Raw genomic sequence first — 22,483 nt, forward strand, 5'->3', positions numbered from 1 at the left:
CAGCATTGCCAGCTTCACGCCTCTCCCACCAGCAGTTGCTGTAGGCACACAAGAGGATGTCTCAGGATGGAGAGCGGGGTAAGCTATATATATGTCAAGTAATAATGATTTTTGTGCATTTTTAGCAAAAATATAATTTGGTAGGGGAGTAGGGGCCCTGTCACGTAAGCAGTATGGAGCCCCCCGTGACTCCATCGGTGCTGCTGCTGTTCTGTCAGAATCAGCGACCCATCAGATTAGGTAACAGTAGTAATGTTCCATCAGCTGTGCATGCGTTCCAGGTTTGCTAATCTGACAGAACACATGCAGTCAGAAGAAGGCAGCAGCGGAACTCTTACTACACCCACCTACGTCTTGAATTTAAGAGTAATTTTAGCAATAACGTGAGTGGATATAAATAAATATAGTATGTTGATATCTGTCATGCTGTTTTGATGTTACATTTTGATAGAAGCTTGACGCCAGCAGTAGAAAGGTGGCGGGGGCCATGTTGGTACACCCCACACTGGTCAGCGCTAAACATTTGGGCTTTAAAAATTAAACATCCAAACAGCATCACAGATGTCAATATACTATATTTATTTATATGTAAGCTCACTTTATTGCTAATATAGATATAGAAGAGGTCAGGACTTTCAGTTAAGGTGGTACTAAACCCACAACAGTAAAATCAGTCTGTATATGCAGTAAAGCATGCTTGTTATACTCACTGTGGAACCTAAGGGGTTTATCGTGTGGTGTGTATTGTGTAAAAAGGCTGTTTGATCTTGTCTTCCCTGATCCTCCCCTTCCTCCGCAGTCCCCAATCCATCTCCTGATAGAACAGAGGCTTGGGGGAACTCTGCACATGCTCAGTTTGGTGTGTATTGCTAGAGTTTTTTTTTTTTTTTCTTGGGAGGATGCATGTGATCAGCACAGGGACAATCAGCACTGTCCAGACAGAGGGTCAGGGGTCCTGCAACCTTATTGGACAGTCAGGGGAGAATGAAAACTCCTCCTACAAGCTTTAACCAGACACTGATAGAAGTCACAAGACTGCTATATACTGCTGATACAAAAAAAGGTATTTAGCAGTTTATATTAACTCAAATAATTGCATTTCCATGTTCTGTGTACTGTGGGAGACCAGATATAGTGAATACAGGGTCCTGGGTTTAGTAACACTTTAATTGTTGGCTATCTAATAATCTCCTGCACAATGGTTAAAAAAATGTAATTAAAGTCCCCACCTCGTCTATCTCAATCAGCCAGGGCAAACTTTGATTGTTGGGAAACACAACCTCTGCTTCAGCCCCCAGGCTCAGCCAGCTGCGGGTCAGGCATATGCGTGGATTCATACATTATTGTTGGGATCCATCCACTACCTGGAGTGGCTCTGTGATGTCGACTGACAACGGGCTTTAGTCTGCTGTTGGCTGATTCTGCATCACAGGAGAGCATAAGTACTAAGCACACCCTGTGACCCAGAAGAGAAGTAGCACCAAAAAACTTTTCCAATACTTCTCTTTTAATTATTGCGCATAAAGTGTTTTTCCACAGTTTTTTTTTTTTTTACCGTAGTTAATGTCTGTACTTTGCAAAACCTTGGGATCAGTGTACATGCTTACTGTTACCGCCAGTGTTTTTTTTTTTTTTTTGCCATTATAATTATAGCTCTTTTATTTAAAGCAGTGCTCCACCCAAAAGGGGAAGTTCCATTTTGAGTCCTTCCCTCCTCCCCTGCTACATTTGGCATGCAGTTTTTTTGGGGAGGAGAGGGTACCTAGTTCTCCTTTCCCCCTCCAGACCATTCAGGAGGCACAGCACGACTCATCCATGCCCAGTGGGCACCCAGCTGTGAAGCCGTTAGCTGTCACAGGCGGGTGCCCTCAGTTAAACTGCCGACGCCAGGGAGAGAAGGGAGACCACATCGGTGGATCCTGGGACAGGTGAGTGGAGCTCCTCTTTAATGTTAAAGAGGAAGTAAACACTGCCTCTTTTTTTTGTGACCTGCAAAGTAAATGCATAATGTGCTAGTATGCATCGCTTACTAGCACATTATGTGAAACTTACCCGCCAACAAATTGCTCGCCATCCCCGCTGGAGGCTGCATCCATCTTTGGCCGTCTTCCTTTCCGGGTCCGCAGACTCTGGCTATGTGACTGGCCGGAGCCGCATGTGCCGATAACGTCATCGGTGCAGTATACAGTAAATATCTCCTAAACAGTGCAAGTTTAGGAGATATTTACAGTACCTATTGGTAAGCCCTTTTTTATAGGCTTACCTATAGGCAGGGGCGTTGCTAGGTCTGAAAAGATCTGGGGCTAGAGCCCATAGCAGCGGTCACCAACCTGGGGGAGGGGGAGGGGGGGGCACGCCGTTGGTAAGCAATTTTTTCGCGTGCAAAGGAAGGCTGGTGTTGGCGTTTCAATCATCATGGCACCATGGTTGATATGGTGTCAGGGTGATCGAAGCGCATTGGTTCTATTGTTACATTGTAATATATAATGAAGTGGTTCAACTCACCATAATGCAGAATCAGTGGGAGCCCTGGGCGTGTCACCTGCCACCATTTGCAGATTGTCACCTGCCACCATTTGCAGATTGTCACTTGCCATGTCACCTGCCACCATTTGCAGATTGTCACTTGCTACATCACTTGTCACCATTTGCAGATTGTCACTTGTCACCATTTACAGATTGTCACTTGCTACCATTTGCAGATTGTCACGTGGCACGTCACCTGCCACCATTTGCAGATTGTCACTTGCCACCATTTGCAGATTGTCACTTGCCACGTCACCTGCCACCATTTGCAGATTGTCACTTGCGACCATTTGCAGATTGTCACTTGCCACATCACTTGCCACCATTTGCAGATTGTCACTTGTCATCATGGCACCATGGTTGATATGGTGTCAGGGTGATCGAAGCGCATTGTTTCTATTGTTACATTGTAATATATAATGAAGTGGTTCAACTCACCATAATGCAGAATCAGTGGGAGCCCTGGGCGTGTCACCTGCCACTATTTGCAGATTGTCACCTGCCACCATTTGCAGATTGTCACCTGCCACCATTTGCAGATTGTCACTTGCTACATCACTTGTCACCATTTGCAGATTGTCACTTGTCACCATTTGCAGGTTGTCACTTGCTACCATTTGCAGATTGTCACGTGGCACGTCACCTGCCACCATTTGCAGATTGTCACTTGCTACATCACTTGTCACCATTTGCAGATTGTCACTTGTCACCATTTGCAGATTGTCACTTGCTACCATTTGCAGATTGTCACGTGGCACGTCACCTGCCACCATTTGCAGATTGTCACTTGCCACGTCACCTGCCACCATTTGCAGATTGTCACTTGCGACCATTTGCAGATTGTCACTTGCCACATCACTTGCCACCATTTGCAGATTGTCACTTGCCACGTCACCTGCCACCATTTGCAGATTGTCACTTGCCACGTCACTTGCCACCATTTGCAGATTGTCACTTGCCACCATTTGCAGATTGTCACTTGCCACATCACCTGCCACCATTTGCAAATTGTCACTTGCCACGTCACTTGCCACCATTTGCAGATTGTCACTTGCCACCATTTGCAGATTTTCACTTGCCACGTCACCTGCCACCATTTGCAGATTGTCACTTGCCACGTCACCTGCCACCATTTGCAGATTGTCACTTGCCACCATTTGCAGATTGTCACTTGCCACATCACCTGCCACCATTTGCAAATTGTCACTTGCCACATCACTTGCCACCATTTGCAGATTGTCACTTGCCACCATTTGCAGATTGTCACTTGCCACGTCACCTGCCACCATTTGCAGATTGTCACTTGCGACCATTTGCAGATTGTCACTTGCCACATTACTTGCCACCATTTGCAGATTGTCACTTGCCACATCACTTGCCACCATTTGCAGATTGTCACTTGCCACGTCACCTGCCACCATTTGCAGATTGTCACTTGCCACGTCACCTGTCACCATTTGCAGATTGTCACTTGCCACATCACTTGCCACCATTTGCAGATTGTCACTTGCCACATCACTTTCCACTATTTGCAGATTCTCACTTGCCACGTCACCTGCCACCATTTGCAGATTGTCACTTGCCACATCACTTGCCAACTGTCACTTGCCACGTCACTTGCCACCATTAGCAGATTGTCACTTGCCATGCCAGCCAGTGCCACCAAATGTGCATTTTCACTGCATTGGTGGCAGGCTGGCAGCACTGGCCCATTTAGTGAGGGCAGGAGAGAGGAGATGCGGGGTGGGCAGTGAGAGATAATGTAATCTCTCTGCTCCCCACTGCACCTCCAACATTTAAAAGGTCCGCGCTGTGAGGGCGGAAGAGCGCTGATGTGTGGTGGGCAGTGAGAGATGATGTCATCTCTCTGCTCCCCGCCGCACATCGCTCCCACGTTGAAGTGGCCTGGCTGCGAGGGCAGAAGAGTGGTGACGGTGTCATCTCTGCTCGTCTCTCCTCCACCTCCAATGCCACCCACCGTAGCCGCGATCCACCTGCTCTTCTCTCTCCACCTCCAATGCCGCAGCCGCGACCCGCCCGCTCTTCTCTCCTCCACCTCCAATGCTGCCCGCCATAGCCACGACCCGCCCGCTCTTCTCTCCCCCACCTCCAATGCTGCAGCCGCGACCCGCCTGCTCTTCTCTCCTCCACCTCCAATGCTGCCCGCCGCAGCCGCGACCCACCCGCTCGTCTCTCCTCCACCTCCAATGTCGCAGCCACGGGGCTATGGGCTCCACATTCAGGGCTCCAGCCTCGATAGCCACACCCTGGCGACGCCTATGCTTATAGGTACAAACCTTAGAGGGAAGTTTACTTCCTCTTTAAATTAAAATATGACATTTGGTTAATGATATGTCTGTTGTGAAAAGACTCCCAATTTAAATGAATGCCTCACCCCCAATTAAAGTACATTTTTTGCCTACATTGGCTTGTTTGATGCACAGCAAAAAAAAAAAAAGTGTCCCTGGAAATTTTTTTGAAATGTTGGCACCTATGGCCTTTGTTATTTTATCCCTGGATCAACTTCCCTCCAGCCTCTGAAGGATTCTCCACACTTAAAGCAGAACAATACTCAGCTCCAGCGATGCAGCATCCTCAAGCTCCCCGCCCAGCCGGCTTCCAGGTCTCAATCAGTTATTGGCCGGGCAGGGATGATGTCACTCCCGTGTAGGCATGGCAGTTCACTCAGATTCAGCACTGCTGAAATCGTACAGTGAGCTGCACCAGCGTGTACAAGGGCAGACAGGCAGGTAATGCAGAACAGACAAAGCATGTCTCTTCTGCATTAACCACTTAACGACCGCCCCACGTACATTTACTGCGAAAGGGCGGCCGCTCTGTGCCAGATCACGTATCTAGTACGTGACCTGACACTTCCGAGTCTGAGGCATGTATAATCACAGCGGGAGCCCAGCGGCGGGTACCGTGGACTGCTGGTGCCTTCCAGTTAGACAGATTAGACAGTACAGAATCAGAACGACAATCTGCCTATGTAAACAAGGCAGATTGTCGTTCTGTCAGAAGGGAGGACACTGATCCTGTGTTTCTACTAAGCAGGAACAGGGATCTTTGTCTTCCCCTAGTCAAAGCACCTCCCCCACAGTGAGTAAGCACAACTTAGGCATACATTTAACCCTTTGATTGCCCCTGATGTTAACCCCTTCCCTGCCAGTGTCATTAGTACAGTGAAAGTGTATATTTTTTAGCACTGATCACTGTATTGGTATCACTGGTCCCCAAAAAGTGTCAGTTCGGTATCCGATTTGTCCACCGCAATATAGTAGTCCCGCTATAAGTTGCTGATCATTACTAGTATAAAAAAAAAAGATTCTATAGTTTGTAGACGCTTACTTTTGCCCAAACCAATCAATATACGCTTATTGGGATTTTTTTTACCATATTTTTGCAGAATGCATATTGGCCTAAATTGATGAAGAACATCGACTATTTACATTTTTGTATTGGATACATTTTATAGCAGAAAGTTGTTTTTTTTTTTTTCAAAATTGTTGGTTTTTTTTTTTTTTTTTTTTTTTTTTAATAGTGCAAAAAATAAAAACCACAGAGGTGATCAAATACCACCAAAAGAAAGCTCTATTTTTGGGAGAAAAAGGACAAAAATGTTGTTTGGGTACAGTTTTGCACGACCACACAAATGGCAGTTAAAGTACCGCAGTGCCGTATCGCAAATAATGGCCTGGTCAGGAAGGGGGGGTAAACCTTCCCAAGCTGAAGTGGTTAAAAATTCTGCCTGTCCGCCAATTTTATATACAGTACATAGGCTACAGTTCCACTTTAAGCTAGTTACCCACTTTTAGTTTCTTTTCTTTCAACCCAGCAGGCTGAACGAAAAAAAAAACGGAGGAGCTTGCTGTACTATCTGATGTTAGTACAGCGATCCCCCTGCTAAGCTATTGTGTTCTAACAGGGGGACTCGACCCCCCCCACCAGAACACTGGTCATTGGCTGAGAGCGCTGATAGGATGCCAATTGGCAGATTTTTTCAGTCATGCTCCTTCAACGGAAGCCGGCTTCTGTCAGACAGGCTGTCATACACACGGCAGATCGGCTTTCATTCTATTGAAGAGCTTTAGAACGTTTTTTGAAGTGTATTACAAGCGTTTAACAGCTTCAGGTGTTTTTGTTTAACCAATAGAAAGCACTAGGGGGAGGAAATTATGGGTGGAGCAGTGGCGACTGGTGTTTTTTTTTGGGGGGGCCGGCAAACAACCACCCACCCCCCCACTGTTTGCTGGTCGGTCCGGCACTTACCCCATCGAATATTGATTCGCTGTTGTAACACACCTTGGATGGGCTGAAAGCGCACTCTCTGCGACCCGAGCCCACCCTATATTGAAGCCTATTAGACCCCTTTCACACTGAGGGCGTTTTGCAGGCCCTATAGCATTAAAAATAGTGCCTGCAAAACGCCCTAAAACAGCTGCTCCATTCACTCCAGTGTGAAAGCCCGAGGGCTTTCACACTGGAGCGGTGCGCTGGCAGGGTGTCAGAAAAAGTCCTGCCAGCAGCTTCTTTGGAGCGGTGAACTCACCGCTCCTCCACCGCTGCTCCCCATTGAAATCAATGGGGCAGCACTGCCATACCGCTGGCAAAACGCCGCTCCGGCGGCGTTTTGCGGGCGGATTTAACCCCTTTTCGGCCGCTAGCAGGGCGGTTTTAGCTCCGCTAAAAACGTTTTTTAGCGCCGCTTTACCGCTGACGCCTGGGCGGCTCGGTGTGAAAGGGGTCTTAGAGCCTCTGGCAGCGGCTGTGTGGAGTGACATCACGTCCAATAGGCCCCTCCCTAGGTTTACCTGGGATGTCGCACCACATGTCACCACATAGCAGCGCAACGCACCGTGCAGTGAAATGTCAGACTTCAAATAGAGAAAGAAAGAAAAAACACTGCGATTCCCTGAAACGCACATCACACCGCTCCGTGCCGGAGCCCGCACTGCGCTAGCCTGCGATTTAAAGCCCTGCATTTTACTGCACAGGCTAGTGTGAATGGCCACTTATTGTAAATGTCTTTTGTGACTTTAGGAATAAAGTAAAACCCAGAACATTCTAACCAGCCTGCAATTTGTAAACAGACATAAAGCGATATATTCTATATTTAATATAATTCAGGGATATCGATCGATAACTTGTCATACCTGGAGAGGTTGTGGAGTCGTCCTCCTGATGGAGCCGGACGCCTTGCTGGAGAACGGATCCCGTCTGAGCTGTAGTGTTGTCATGGTGACAGGACTACAACAAACAACCACAACAAAAGGCTTCCCTGCTGCTGAAGGCCTCACTCAGCACAGCTTACTATTGCTACACCCCGGGGCCACTCACATACCTAGACAGACAAGCCTAATGATACAAACTATCTCTGGCTTTCAGCACTGACAATCTGTAAGTTAAGGGTCAGTTCACACCACATGCAGTCCTGTGGGTTTTTTTCTGCATCAAAAATGCATGGAAAGTAGGTTATATGGTCTCCAATCGCATAGTTCACAACAGTGCGGTCAGTTCCAGGATGTTATAGATCCAGAAAAAAAAGTAGAACATGCTGCATTTTTCCTGCACTGGACTGTACTGAAATGTGGTAAAACGCATAAAAAATGCAACTGAATGCACTGGAACGCATCAAAAACACACCAGGCCCCAGTACAGTAGGAAAAAAGAAGAAAAGTGCATCCGGTAAAAGCATCAAAAACGCGACGGAATGCATCAAAAGAACGTGTTAAAAACACATATGCAGAAATGCATCCGGAATAGATCTGGAGTGCATTTTTGTGGTGTGAACCAGCCCTAAATGAATACTAAATTGTGATCTGTGTTTCTTTTTTTTTTTTGGGGGGGGGGGTTTGGATGAAGTGTGAATGGATTATAAGCTCAATGGGCACTGTTATTATTATCAGTGAGTGTGAAAGAGAATCCCGAATTTTGGGTTGTCACCAGAGCAGGAATAGAAGAGAAATCTTCCAATGGGGACACTAGTTTTGGTGACTACCAGAGATTCCCTCACTTTCTGAAGGGAAACTTCATAATGGAATACAAACTGACAGGGGTTATAACCCTCCCTCTTACTCTATTCAAAATTAAAAAAACAGGTTTGTCTTTGATTCTACTTAAACTCATTCCTATCCAGCCCTGGCACCCCTTAACTGGGCTATTATGCCCAGGCTGGCACAGTGGTCACATGATCAGGAGCTAGCCCAGCCTTTCAAAGCCTAGAATGTTTTACAGTTTGAGCTTTTAGAAAGCAGTGCAGGGAAATTACACTCTGCAGTTTACACTATAGGGGGGATACGCTTTGTTCATATTTCATGTAAGAGGTTTAAAATTGTTTTAATTTTTATTTGCACATTTGTAGTTTAACTTTTTTTTTTACTTTTTTAATTTTTTTTTTTTAACTGTATTTTTCACATTTTTTTTCCTCAAATTTAGCTCCGTTTAGCAGTATAGGTAAATTTTGACTTAGTATATACTTACACAAATTTTTCTCATTTGGCCCAGCCCATGAATGTAAGTGGGTATACCCCCCTCTGTACTCCTGCTGTGGTGGCTTCACAGGTCACTAGCCATGTGTGTCCTCGTCTTCTGTGATGGAATTGGATGGGTGGGGAGAGTAATGTAATAAGCGGATGAGGATTACACTGGATGCATGGCTGCACACTGCTCACATTACACAATATCCTCTCTCCTCCACAGCTCTATGAGTGGTTTCCAAACTCCTTCCCTTTGCTTGCCTTTATCTGGCCAATGGGACACTCTTCCTCCCCCTGATTCAAAGCACTATTCTACCCAATAACGCCAATGATGAGGCACTATTCCCTCCATTGACACTAACATTGGGGTACTATTCCTTCTACAGACACTAATGATGGGGCACTAAATCTCCCACTGACACCAATGATGGGACACCATTTCTCCTACTAACATTAATGATTTGACACCATTCCTTCAACTGACACAAACAGTGGGGCACTATTCCTCATTCTACTGACCGCAGGCGTTTTTAAAATTTTTTTTTTTTACTACCACTGACCACCAAGCCTGAGGCATTGTTTTCTCCCAATGATGCCCAGGCATTTTCTACTCACACTGGCCACAGTCCAGCTACCCCCAAATGTCTAAAGAACTGTAAATTGACCCTTTACTTAGAAAGTTTGGAGACCCTTGATTTAGACCGGGCATCGCTAAATAACGGCCCTCGTCTGGCCCGAGCTACTGCTCTTTCTGGACTGCCGCAATCGTGCCATTTAGCTGCCACTTTTGTCCCCAGCCTCTGCCACTGTCATTAGTAGAGTGGACAGCAGGGGGGGGACAATTCTGGACTGGGGGCGGGACCAGAACTGCGTGGAGAGAGGCATCTGCCTGAATAAACTTTTCACGTTAACAGGCGCTGATTGGCTGCTAGGAGGTGGACATATCTGTAATTTATTGAATACAACAGCAAATTTCTTTTCACAGAAGAAAAAGAGCTTCAAGCCAACCAAGCCAACCAAATCCAGCAACTGAGGAAGCCTCCAGAGATACCAATCTCTATATGAATGTTACGGTCAGTATGTGTGTTTTGAATAATTATGACTTTTTCCATTTTTTTATTTAAGGCTTAGTTTACACTATGGAGTTGATTTACTAAAGGCTTATTGGCTGTGCACTTTTGAAAGTGCAGCTGCACTCTGCATGTGCAGTTGCTCCAGGGGTGGTAAATGAGGTAAAGCTTCACGTTACAAAGAACAACCAATCACATGCAAGGAATCTAAAAAAAACAGCATTTTTGCTTGCACATGATTGGATGATGAAAGCCAGCATAGCTCTCCCTCATTTACTAAGCTCTGGAGAAACTGCATTTTCAAACAGGCACAGTAAATGTGACTTTAGTAAATTATTATTATTATTATTAGACAGGATTTTTATAGCGCTGACAGTTTACGCAGCGCTTTACAACATTAAATCAATCCCTATGCGTGGCGCAGGGTATGGCAGGGGGTCCGGTGCGTCCCTGTTCACAGGTTCAGGTCTGAATTTTTGCCTGAATTCGGACCTGAAATGGAGCCAATTACGCACAGGACCCTTCAGCTGTGCGCTCCGCGGCCGCCCCGGAGATGTGTGAACCGGCTCCATTAACACTCTTCTATCATGCGAATTGGATGCGGGGAAACCCACATCTTATTCGCATAAATATGAACCCAGCCTAAAAAACCTTATACAATTAAAATTATGGTTGTCTAGAAAGTATAGCTAATGTTCAAACTTTTTTTTTTTTTTTTTAAGAGTAGGTAATGGATAAATGCCTCTTTTTGTTATTTACACTATTTTGCCTAAAGCAGTAATGGCGAACCTTGGCACTCCAGGTGTTTTGGAACTACATTTCCCATGATGCTCATGCACTCTGAAGTGTTGTTGAGCATCATGGGAAATGTAGTTCCAAAACATCTGGGGTGCCAAGGTTCACCATCACTGGCTTAAAGTATTGGGACACCCCTCCAAATCGTTTGATTCAGGTGTTCCACTCACCTCCATGGCCACAGGTGTATAAAATCAAGCACCTAGGCATACAGACTGCTTCTACAAACATTTGTGAAAGACAGGGTCACTTTCAGGAGCTCAGTGAATTCAAGCGTGGTACCGGGATGGGTTGCCACTTATGCAATAAGTCCATCCGTGAAATCTCCTTGCTACTAAATATTCCACGCTCAACTGTTAGTGGTATTATAACAAAGTGGAAGCAACTGGGAACAAGAGCAACTCAGCCACGAAGTGGTAGGCCACGTAAAATGACAGAGCGGGGTCAGTGCATGCTGAAGTGCACAGAAGTCGCCAACTGTCTGTAGAGTCAATACACTTCATGTGACCTTCAGATCAGCACAACAGCGCACAGAGAGCTTCATGGAATGGGTTTGCATGGTCAAGCAGCTACATCCAAGCCTTACATCACCAAGTGCAATGCAAAGTGTCGGGTGCAGTGGTGTAAATCATGCTGCTACTGGACTCTCAGTGGAGATGTGTTCTCTGGAGTGACGAATCACACCTCTTTGACTGGCAATCTGATGGACATGTTTGGGTTTGGCGGTTGCCAAGAGAACGGTACTTCTAACCCATCATTACTTCAAAAATAAAGAAAAAACTAAAACCTTTGGCTTTAGATACACTTTAACCAACCACTAGTGATACTGCAGCTATCCTCAAAGTGGTTCTAAAGACAAATGGTTCTTTACCTAATGCATGTTCTGTATTAAGGTAAAACCTTTCAATAGCAGCTCCCCCAGACTCCCCCCTCAATATACTAACCTGAGTCACCTGTAGGAGCATGCCCACCTGATTGCCCTCATAGAAAGTGCCTTTCTATGGTGGCACTTAGAGAAGAGGTGCTGAGAACGCTGGGGGATTAAGGTTGGAATCCCCAATCCCTGAAGAGGAGGTAGGGGGCTGCTCCGTGCAATACCATTTAGGCTCCGTTCACACCTAGGTGTTTTTGGGTGTTTTTCTGCTGTAAGCCTCAGCTCTAAAAACGCCCAAAAAGACCAAATTCCATTAATATCAATAGCCCCTGTTCACATCTGAGCGTTCTGTTGCCTGAAGCAAAACGCCCGTCGCTCAAAAAAGTACAGGAGCTTCTTTTTAGGCAGATTACAGGCGTTTTTCTGCTTTTTTACATTGGTGACCTTTTGACCTGTACAAGATCGCGGCAAAAATTGCAGCAAAATCGCACGATTTTCTGCCTGAAAACGATACGCTCAGGTGTGAATGCAGCCTTAAGAGAGGCCTTAATTATGCATTGGCACCTACTGTATGCACCGTTGCTAAGCCATATGATCAATATTGGATAATGGTATAAAGGTGGCATAAAGCCCTTGTGTTTTTTTTTTTTTTTTTTTTAATTAATAACGAGATACAGTCTTTACATAGGCTGACCAAGCATCAAGGGTACATCAAGGGTTCATAGAACTCCATCAGGTTACACTTCTGGTAGCTCCTTTCATAGATTCTGGGACAACTAGCAGTAGGACGACAGCTAAGTGTAGTATTTTATTGAAAAAAACCCAATAAAAAAGACAAGTGGAGAAGTGTCGTTCAAATTTTTTTTTAATAAACTTTATTTTTAATACTACACTTCCTTGGAGCCCTTTGGTGTTTGCTTTTCGTACTGAGTCACCTCCTGTACTGTTGCATGTATTTTGAATCTTGAGGGCAGAGCCAAAAATGACTAATTGATAGTTGGCCGTACCTTTGCAGTCTAATAATAACTGTACCCCAAAATTTATAGGTGCCCCATAATCCAAAACCTGTTGTTGAAAGTCCTTATGCAGCATTGCAGACAGAAAACAGATGTCTGGACTATGAACAACTCCAGGTAACAAACTTCCTAACAGCTCCAATTCTTGTACTTATATTGTTCAAAGAGACCCTGTCACTAACCCATGCCTATTTAAAGGAACATGTCTAGTTAAATAACTCAAATGATCTTTATTTGTTTGCCCTTGGTGTGCTGAAGCAGATCATTTATTTTTGAATCCCCTCTGAAGCTACAGAGTCTTTCAGCTCCAGATCCATGGAACTGCTCCCTGTTCCCTGGCCCTGATGTTGGTCAAGGTCCTTGCAGGGGCTGGAGAGGCCCCACACCATTTCCACATAGTGTTAATGCAGATATTAGTCATAAACTAGTTTTCCGATCACCCTATAGCAGTTTTACTGCTGCAGGGAGGCCGCTCTGCGCAGGATCACGCATATATACATGATCCACTTAAAGCGGGGGTCCACCCACACCGCCAAAAAAAAAAAAATATTAAAAGCCAGCAGCTACAAATACTGCAGCTGCTGACTTTTAATACATGGCCACTTACCTGTCCCAGGGTCCAGCGATGTCGGCAGGCGACGCCGAGAACCCGCTCGGTTCTCGGCAGCTGCCGCCGCCATCCTAGGTGAGGGAATCAGGAAGTGAAGCGTTGCGGCTTCACTTCCCGGTTCCCTACTGCGCATGCGCGAGTCGCGCTGCACGTCCCAAGTGGTCCCCGCTCTCTCCTGGGAGTTGTGTGTTCCCAGGAGACAGTGCGGTGGGGACGGGAAGAGGCGTAGACTCCCATGGGAGTCTATGCCGGAAGTGGGTGCAAATACCTGTCTTAGACAGGTATCTGCACCCCCCTCCCCCCTGAAAGATGCCAAATGTGACACCGGAGGGGGGGAGGGTTCCGAAAAGCGGAAGTTCCATTTTTGTGTGGAACTCCGCTTTAAGTGGCCCGCGCTCTTCAAAAGGTTGGGGCATCTCTGTTATAGATGGATATGCTTTGTTCATTATTCATGTCTGAAGTTTACAACCACTTTAAATAGTAGATGTGGGGGGTTAATTTTAAAGATTAAGGATAATGTTTAGTGTCACTTTAACCCAAGGTAAAAAAAAAAATTAAAAAATCATATAAATTGTAATTATAATTACTGTATATAAGAAGTTTCCAATATACGGTGGGGAAAATAATTATTTAATCCCCTGCAGATCTTGTAAGTGTGTCCACTTACAAAGAAATGAGGGGTCTAATATTTTTATCATAGGTGTATTTTAAATGATAGAGACAGAATATCAACCCAAAATCCAGAAAAAACACATAATACAAATGTTATAAATTGAGTTGCAGTTCAGTGAGTAAAATAAGTATTTGATCCCCAAACAAAACATGACTTAGTACTTGGTTGGAGAAACCCTTGTTGGCAAGCTCAGAGGTAAGACGTTTCTTGTAGTTGGTGACCAGGTTTGCACACATCTCAGGAATGAATTTTGGTCCACTCTTCTTTACAGATCTTCTCTAAATTCTTAAGGTTTTTTGGTTGTCGCTTGGGAACTTGAAATTTCAGCTCCCTCCATAAATTTTCTATAGAATCAAGGTCTGGCGCCACTCCAAGACCTTAATGTGCTTCTTCTTGAGCCACTCCTTTGTTGTCTTGGCGGTATATTTTGGGTCATTGTCATGCTTGAAGACCCATCCATGACCCATCTTTAGTGTTCTGGCTGAGGGAAGAAGGTTCTCATCCAAGATTTTACAATACATGGCCATGTCCATTGGCCCCTCAATGCGGCAAAGTCAGCTTTTACCTTAAGCAGAGAAACAGCCTCAAAGTATAATGTTTCCACCTCCGTGCTTGACTGAAGGGGATGGTGTTCTTAGGGTCAAAGTCAGCATTTTTCTTCCTCCAAACACGGAGAGACAAGTTAATGTCAAAAACTAAATTTTGGTCTCACCTGGCCACAGAACTTTCTCCCAATCCTTCTGTGAATCATTTAGATGTTCATTGGCAAGCTCCAGACGGGCCTGTACATGTGCCTTCTTGAGGAGGGAGACCTTGCGGGCGCTGCAGGATTTCAATCCATGGCGGAGTATTGTGTTACAAATGGTTTGTTTGGTGACTGTGGTCCCAACTGCCTTGAGATCATTCACAAGCACATCCTGTGTAGTTCTGGGCTGATCCCTCACTTTTTTCATGATCATCCTTACCGCATGAAGCAAAATCTTGCATGGAGCTCCAGACCGAATGCGAGTGATGGTTATTTTGTATTTCTTCCATTTGCGAATAATCGCTCCAGCAGTTGTCTCCTTCTCACCAAGCTTCTTGCTGATGGTCTTGTGGCCTATTCCAGCCTTGTGAAGGTCTACAATCTTGTCCCTGATGCCCTTTGACAGCTCTTTGGTCTTGCCCATGATGGTGAGGTTTGAATGGAAGAAAGAGATTCTGTGGACAGGTGTCTTTTATACACATAGCGAGTTGTCGTTAGGAGCTCCTACTTAAACTGACAGGACTTATCTGTGTACCATATGAGCACCTACTGTAGCCAGTCTGTGGGAGCCAGAATTATTGTTGGTTGGTAGGGAATCAAATACTTATTTTACTCACTGAAATGCAACTCAATTTATAACATTTGTATGTGTTTTTTCAGGATTTTTGGTTGATATTCTGTCTCTATCACTTAAAATACACCTATGATAAAAATTGTAGACCCTTCATTTTTTTGTAAGTGGGCATACTGTATACTGGTAAGTTGGAAAGAAGTGATTCTGTTTAAACTGAATTTCTTTCAAAATTACCAGTTTGGCCTTTGAAATTTTGGTGAATTCATCTCCCACCTATTTTGGCCACCAATGAAAGGGTAGTTTTCTACTAACCAGCAATATAATGTAATCACTTCTACTTTAGAATGATAACCACCATCCCTTTCAAATAGAGTGAAGAGCAGGAGATGCCATATTTTTATTTTTCTTAATCTCAGACCTGTCAACAATGAATCACTAAAATTATGTTGATTGTTATGTGAACTGAATGTATATACAGTATCTCACAAAAGTGAGTACACCCCTCACATTTTTGTAAATATTTTATTCTATCTTTTCATGTGACAACACTGAGTAAATGACACTTTGCTAAAATGTAAAGTAGTGAGTGTACAGCTTGTATAACAGTGTAAATTTGCTGTCCCCTCAAAATAACTCAACACACAGCCATTTATGTCTAAACTGCTGGCAACAAAAGTGAGTACACCCCTAAGTGAAAATGTCCAAATTGGGCCCAATTAGCCATTTTCCCTCCCCGGTGTCTCAGGTGTGAGAGGGGAGCAGGTGTGTTAAATTTGGTGTTATCGCTCTCACTCTCTCATACTGGTCACTGGAAGTTCAACATGGCACCTCATGGCAAAGAACTCTCTGAGGAGCTGGAAAAGAATTGTTGCTCTACATAAAGACAGCCTAGGCTATAAGAAGATTGCCAAGACCCTGAAGCTGCAGCACGGTAGCCAAGACCATACAGCGGTTTAGCAGGACAGGTTCCACTCAGAACAGGCCTCGCCATGGTCGACCAAAAAAAGTTGAGTGCTTAGCATCATACCCAGAGGTTGTCTTTGGGAAATAGACGTATGAGTGCTGCCAGCGTTGCTGCAGAGGTTGAAGGGGTGGGGGGTCAGCCTGTCAGTGCTCAGACCATACGCCCAACACTGCATCAAATTGATCTGCATGGCTGTTGTCCCAGAAGGAAGCCTCTTCTTAAGATGATGCACAAGAAAGCCCACAGTTTGCTGAGGACAAGCAGACTAAGGACATAGATTACTGGAACCAGATAAACGTATTTGGTTCAGATGGTGTCAAGCGTGTGTGGCGGCAACCAGGTGAGGAGTACAAAAACTCATCCCCATTGAAAACGTCAACGTATGACGAAACGCGTCTGGGAAGGACGTGCTGACGTCACCACGTTGCCTTGTTGAGGACGGAGCTTGTTTTAACGCTGGCCGGCACCGCTTTTTATCTTTCGTCCATTGTAAGTGTTATTTTATTTAATAAAACCCCAGTTATATACAATATCACACTATTGGCATCCTTTTTCATACAATATGTACTGTTGAGCCCGGGTCAAGGATTTCTGGACGTATCCATGCTGTTCCTGCTGTGTTTTCGGTCTGTGTTTACGTCAGTCTGCTTACTTACACCTGACATCTGGTAAGCAGGATTTTCATTAGGCTCGCTGGAACTCCATACCCTGTGTCACTGCCTATGGTGTTTAGATCTCGGCTGTGTGAATCTGCATACATTTGTTTGACATCTGGTAAGCAGGTTCTACAAGTGGCTTGTTGCACCCAGAGGAATCTTTTTTCTATCGCTTATCTTGGTGATGGTTTTTAGCTCACTGCCTTCAAAAATCTGGTAAGAAGATTTTTTGAAAGGTTTAATACACCTTTTATCCAGGGCAATTTCACTATGTTGCATGTTTGCATGGCACTCACTCAATGATCCTTTGTGTGTCTGTGACACCGGATGTGATTTATGAACACTTATGATTTTGTCCTGTGGAGGGTTGCACTACTTTTTTTCCTTTTTAAATTTGTTTTGTTATCAGTATTACGCTCTGTTTTTTTGTCATATATTTGGGATAATCTTTGACGGATCTGCACACACGGCACGAGTGTAACCTTCCTGCTCCATTGGGATCGTTCTCCAAAGGCCCAGGCTGGGTTTAAGCCACTCGCCCGTTTTTGGCTTGCTTCTGGTAAGCGCTTCACCTTATAGATGTGTTCATCAGGATTTTCACCTTACAAGATTTGAATCATTGGGGAATTTCACCTACTCATCTATGCTTTATGATTGTTGGACTTTTTGTGTATAGGACTACACACCTTGTTATAATATTTTTTAGCGCGGTTTTTTGTTTTTATTTTCTGTATTTGTGTGCCTCACTTATAACCGCAGCTTTATTTCTATATCATTTTTTTTCCCAAGCGCAGTTTTTTCTTTTCTTTTCTTACAAAGACAAGTGTGTCTTGCCTACAGTCAAGCATGGTGGTGGGAGTGTCATGGTCTGGGGCTGCATGAGTGCTGCCGGCACTGGGGAGCTACAGTTCATTGAGGGAACCATGAATGCCAACATGTGATGTGACATACTGAAGCAGAGCATGATCCCCTCCCTTCGGAGACTGGGCCACAGGGCAGTATTCTAACATGATAACGACCCCAAACACACCTCCAAGATGACCACTGCCTTGCTAAAGAAGCTGAGGGTAAGGCCCCTTTCACACTGGGGCAGTTTGCAGGCGCTATTGTGCTAATAATAGCGCCTGCAAACCGACCGAAACAGCCGATGCTTTGCGGTGGTTTTTAACCCTTTCTCGGCCGCTAGCGGGGGGTAAAACCGCCCCACTAGCGACGAATACCGACGGTAAAGCGCCGCTTACCATAGCGGCGATTTACCGCTGACGCCGCCCCCGCCCCAGTGTGAAAGGAGCCTAAAGGTAATGGACTGGACAAGCATGTCTCCAGACCTAAACCCTATTGAGCATCTGTGGGGCATCCTCAAACGGAAGGTGGAGGAGCGCAAGGTCTCTCACATCCACCAGCTCCGTGATGTCGTCATGGAGGAGTGAAAGAGGATTCCAGTGGCAACCTGTGAAGCTCTGGTGAACTCCATGCTCAAGAGTTAGGGCAGTGCTGGAAAATAATAGTGGCCACACAAAATATTGACACTTTGGGCCCAATTTTGACATTTTCACTTAAGGTGTACTCACTTTTGTTTCCAGTGGTTTAGACATTAATGGCTGTGTTGAGTTATTTTGAGGGGACAGTAAATTTACACTGTTATACAAGCTGTACACTCACTACTTTACATTGTAGCAAAGTGTCATTTCTTCAGTGTTGTCACGTGAAAAGATAGAAAAAAATATTTACAAAAAATGTGAGGGGTGTACTCACTTTTGCGAGATACCGTATGTATAAATTATACATTTCTCATCTTCTCCTGCTACAATTAGATTTGTTTAAATAATTCACACTGTGCCATTACTTACAGCTACAGGATAACCAAGCAAGGAACAAGCCACCATTTCACACATCTCCATCCTATTTGGAGTATGAAGAGGTCATCCCATTCAGAAGTCTACAGCATATAGAGAGAAAATAATTCCTAATTTCTGCATCTGTCGTAAAGCCTTTTTTCTGTAAAAAAAAATACTCTACAATAGTGCAATGCTTTCCAGGCCCCTACAGGAAAAAGTCATAAGTGCACATATTTTTCCCATTTTCTTTGTTTCTGTCGTAAAATTTTGCAAATAAGTAATTTTTCGTCTTCACTAATATGCTCTGATGAGACAACACTGATGAGTACTGATGAGGCGGCATTGATAGGCACTGATGAGACGGGACTGATGGGCACTGATATGCAGCACTGATAATGAGTGTAAATGCCCCTGTCACCACACGAAAGCTGAAAAGAAGCTGAGGAAAGATAGAGCCCATAACTGGCATTTATTTACATGTGCTCAGCTGTGATTGGACACAGCTGATCACGTGGTAAGGAGCCTAACATCCTCCTAGAACATAAGCGGCCAACCATCATTGTACAATATGGGCGGAAAGCAGTTAAAGTAGAACTATAGGCAAAACTTTTTTTATTTATTTTATTTATTTTTTATTATTTTTTTTGTGCCCTTTTTTGTCCCATTGGGGAGATTTCCCTTCACTTCCTGCCCGATAGTCAAACAGGAAGTGAGAGGAAATCCCTGCAAATGAAGGGAATCCCTTGGGGAACCCCCCAGGTCACCAGAACTAGTGTCCCCATTGGAAGATGTCCCCTCTATTACTTTTCTGGGGGCAACCCAACATTTTTTGATTTTCTTTTACATCTAGTTTTAATGATAAAGAAATAGAGAGAGTGAATCTCCCTAACTGGGACACAAACAGCAATAAATGAAAACAAAAAACTGACAGGTGTTCTGTAATTATCAGTCGTTGTTTGTTACACTTTTTTTTTTTTTTGAGGCAGCGCAGTGTGTTTTTAGCCCTATAGACTTCAATGGGATCGCATGGAAAGCGCCTGTAAAACACATGTACATGCCTTTTTAGTGCGTTTTTGGCAGTTTTGTGTATAAAATCCAGTCTCCTTCTAATAAACTGCATGCAGACGCATCAAAAACGACGCATAACTAAAAAAAAAAAAAAAAAAAACAAGATTGGTGTGATCAGATGTTTTTTTACACATGACAAATGACTTGCTTACATGCCGGGGAAAACAGAAGTGACTAAATACTCATCGCTTTCAGTTTCTAATGCCATAGAGATGATGGGGGAAGATCCGATCGCTGATCACCTCTATGGTGGAAATGCTGGCTTCAGTGCCGGGCTCTAGACATGTGCGATTCGTTTCGTACGAATCAAATTCGTATGAATTTCCGAAAATTCGTATGTTCGGAAGCATCCGAAATATAAATTGCTATGCTTCCGAATTTTATACGAAATACGAAATTTCATTGATAAATTTCGGATCGAAATTCCTTTACAACGGAAATGTGACTGGTGTTTTGTTGACCAATCAGAGGTTTTCTTCTGCTGCTGAGTGAGGGTTGGCAAAATGACCATTTTTAATGATGGGAGTGGGAGACTCGTACTGGTAGTCGATGAGAGATTCAGAATCGGACAAAATAAGAATGTTTGTTAATATTGTTTTACTAATGTCATATTAATTATGATTATTCGTTATGATGAAGTTAAAAACCCAAGAAGTCAGCACAGCACAGGGATGGTGGGAGCCCCTAATAATGAGCATAGCACAGGGAAGGTGGGAGCCCCTCATAATGAGCACAACAGGGGTACAGCTACAGGAAGTCAGCACAGGGATGATGGGAGCCCCTCATAATGAGCACAGCAGGGGTACAAACCCAGGAAGTCAGCACAGCACAGGAATGATGGGAGCCCCTCATAATGAGCATAATGAGTCAGACGACTGCCATATTGAGAAAGGTATTTTTGCTTTTTAAATTCATCATAACAAACGTTCGTAATTGTTACGAAAAGTTAACGAACCTAACGAAAATTTGTTTCGTATGAATCCAAATTGAATTTAAGACACGAATTACGAAATACGAATTAACGGCTAATACTAAATGAAACGAAACAAATTTATTGACGGCACAAGTCTACCGGGCTCCCCATTAGACATGTGCAATTTTTTTCGTTCCAAATTCGTTTTTTGATTAATTAATTCAGAAATATTCGAATTAACAAAAAAAGTTTAACAAATTTTTCCAAAAATTTGAAAATCCGAAATTTGAAAATCCGAAATTTGAAAATCCAAAATTTGAAAATCCAAAATAATAACTAATTAATAATTACTAGTTGGTCACTTGGTCACAATGGCTTGAGTCTATGTCCTCGGCATCGGTATAAATCAATCTGTAGTACGTATATTGTTATATCAGAATTGGGCTGCATATGGCCATTTTAATATATGTATTTCTAGGTAAATATATATATATATATATATATGCTTTTCTTCAGCGAAAGCTGTATTTTGTAGCCATGTCCAGTTTTTAATAAGCACTAAATGTTTTTTTTTTCTTTATTATTCTTGTTTTTTTCTTTTAGCACTCCAAGAAATGGGTTGGGTTTGGGTGGGGTATTGGAGGGGTTTCACTTTTTCTTGGGGTCTTTCTTTCTTACGTAGTGCTTGTTTTGTTTTATGTGATGTTGTTTGAATGATTTGTATTGTATTGTTTTAATGTCGTTTGCATATAAATGAAAAGAATCTGATTAAAAAAATAAACTATTACTGGCTATTAAATTATAGGTATTGGAATTTCCTTTCAAATTTGGCTGTTAGTGAATGTAACAAATACGAATTGATACAAAATTACGAATTCTCCGAAATAACGAATGCTGCATCTAAACTAATGTAACAAGTTAATAATAATTATAATAACCATAATAATATTACTTTATTATTATTATTTATTATTATTATTCGTTACGGTCCATTCGTTTAGATGTGGCATTCGTTATTTCGGATAATTTGGTTAAATTTGTTATGTTCACTAACAGCCATATTTGAAAGGAAATTCCAATACCAATAATTTAATAGTTATATATATATATATTTTTTTAAATCAGATTCTTTTTATTTTTATATGCAAACGACATTAAAACATTATAAAACAAATTATTTAAACAACATCACATAAAACAAAACAAGCACTATGTAAGAAAAAAAGACCCCCCCCTCCCAAAAAAGTGAACCCCCCAATACCCAATTATTGGATTTTGGATTTTTACGAATTATCGCATATCGCATCTAAACGAATATAACGCAACCAATTCAAACTTTTCGGAAGTTACGAATTTATTCGAAAAAATGTATTTTGATCATAATGAATGACCCAAAAAACACAAAAAAAAAAAAAAAGAATGAAATGAAAACAAACAAATTTTTCAACAGTGCACATGTCTACTCCCCATTGGGATGGGAGAGCCCGGAGAAGCACTGGAGGCTGGCGGGAGGCAGGGGGACCCCCTTATGCCGTTTTTAAAAGCAATCCAGCGGCTAATTAGCAACTAGTATTGCTTTAACATAAAAGAGCTCTGCTGGCTGAAAAAAAAAAAAAAAATACCAGGTTTATGCCTGCAGCTGAGCATCGCCCGATATAAGCTTCCGAACTAGTAATGTACAT

At 43.4% G+C, this 22,483-nt stretch overlaps 1 protein-coding gene and 1 long non-coding RNA gene across 3 annotated transcripts in view; one reads left to right on the forward strand and one right to left on the reverse strand.

Moving 5' to 3' along the window:
• JHY (junctional cadherin complex regulator) overlaps positions 1-7,777 on the reverse strand; it is a 75,868-nt gene extending 68,091 nt beyond the window's left edge. Inside the window, exon 1 of the mRNA XM_073603207.1 lies at positions 7,683-7,777. Coding sequence (XP_073459308.1) covers positions 7,683-7,766 — 84 coding nt within the window. The 5' untranslated portion in view covers positions 7,767-7,777. The remainder of the gene's footprint in view (positions 1-7,682) is intronic.
• Positions 7,778-9,869: 2,092 nt separating this feature from the next.
• On the forward strand, positions 9,870-19,748 carry LOC141111168 (uncharacterized). 2 transcript variants are annotated; one of them, XR_012236394.1, is made up of 3 exons: positions 9,872-10,078; positions 12,791-12,877; positions 18,835-19,748. It is a non-coding gene; the product is annotated as an uncharacterized lncRNA (long non-coding RNA). The 2 variants fall into 2 exon arrangements; XR_012236393.1 differs by lacking the exon at positions 12,791-12,877 and having other exon boundaries at positions 9,870-10,078.
• Positions 19,749-22,483: the final 2,735 nt, after the last annotated feature.

Source organism: Aquarana catesbeiana, linkage group LG10 (assembly GCF_042186555.1).
Source record: "Aquarana catesbeiana isolate 2022-GZ linkage group LG10, ASM4218655v1, whole genome shotgun sequence".
Classification (NCBI taxonomy): domain Eukaryota; kingdom Metazoa; phylum Chordata; class Amphibia; order Anura; family Ranidae; genus Aquarana; species Aquarana catesbeiana.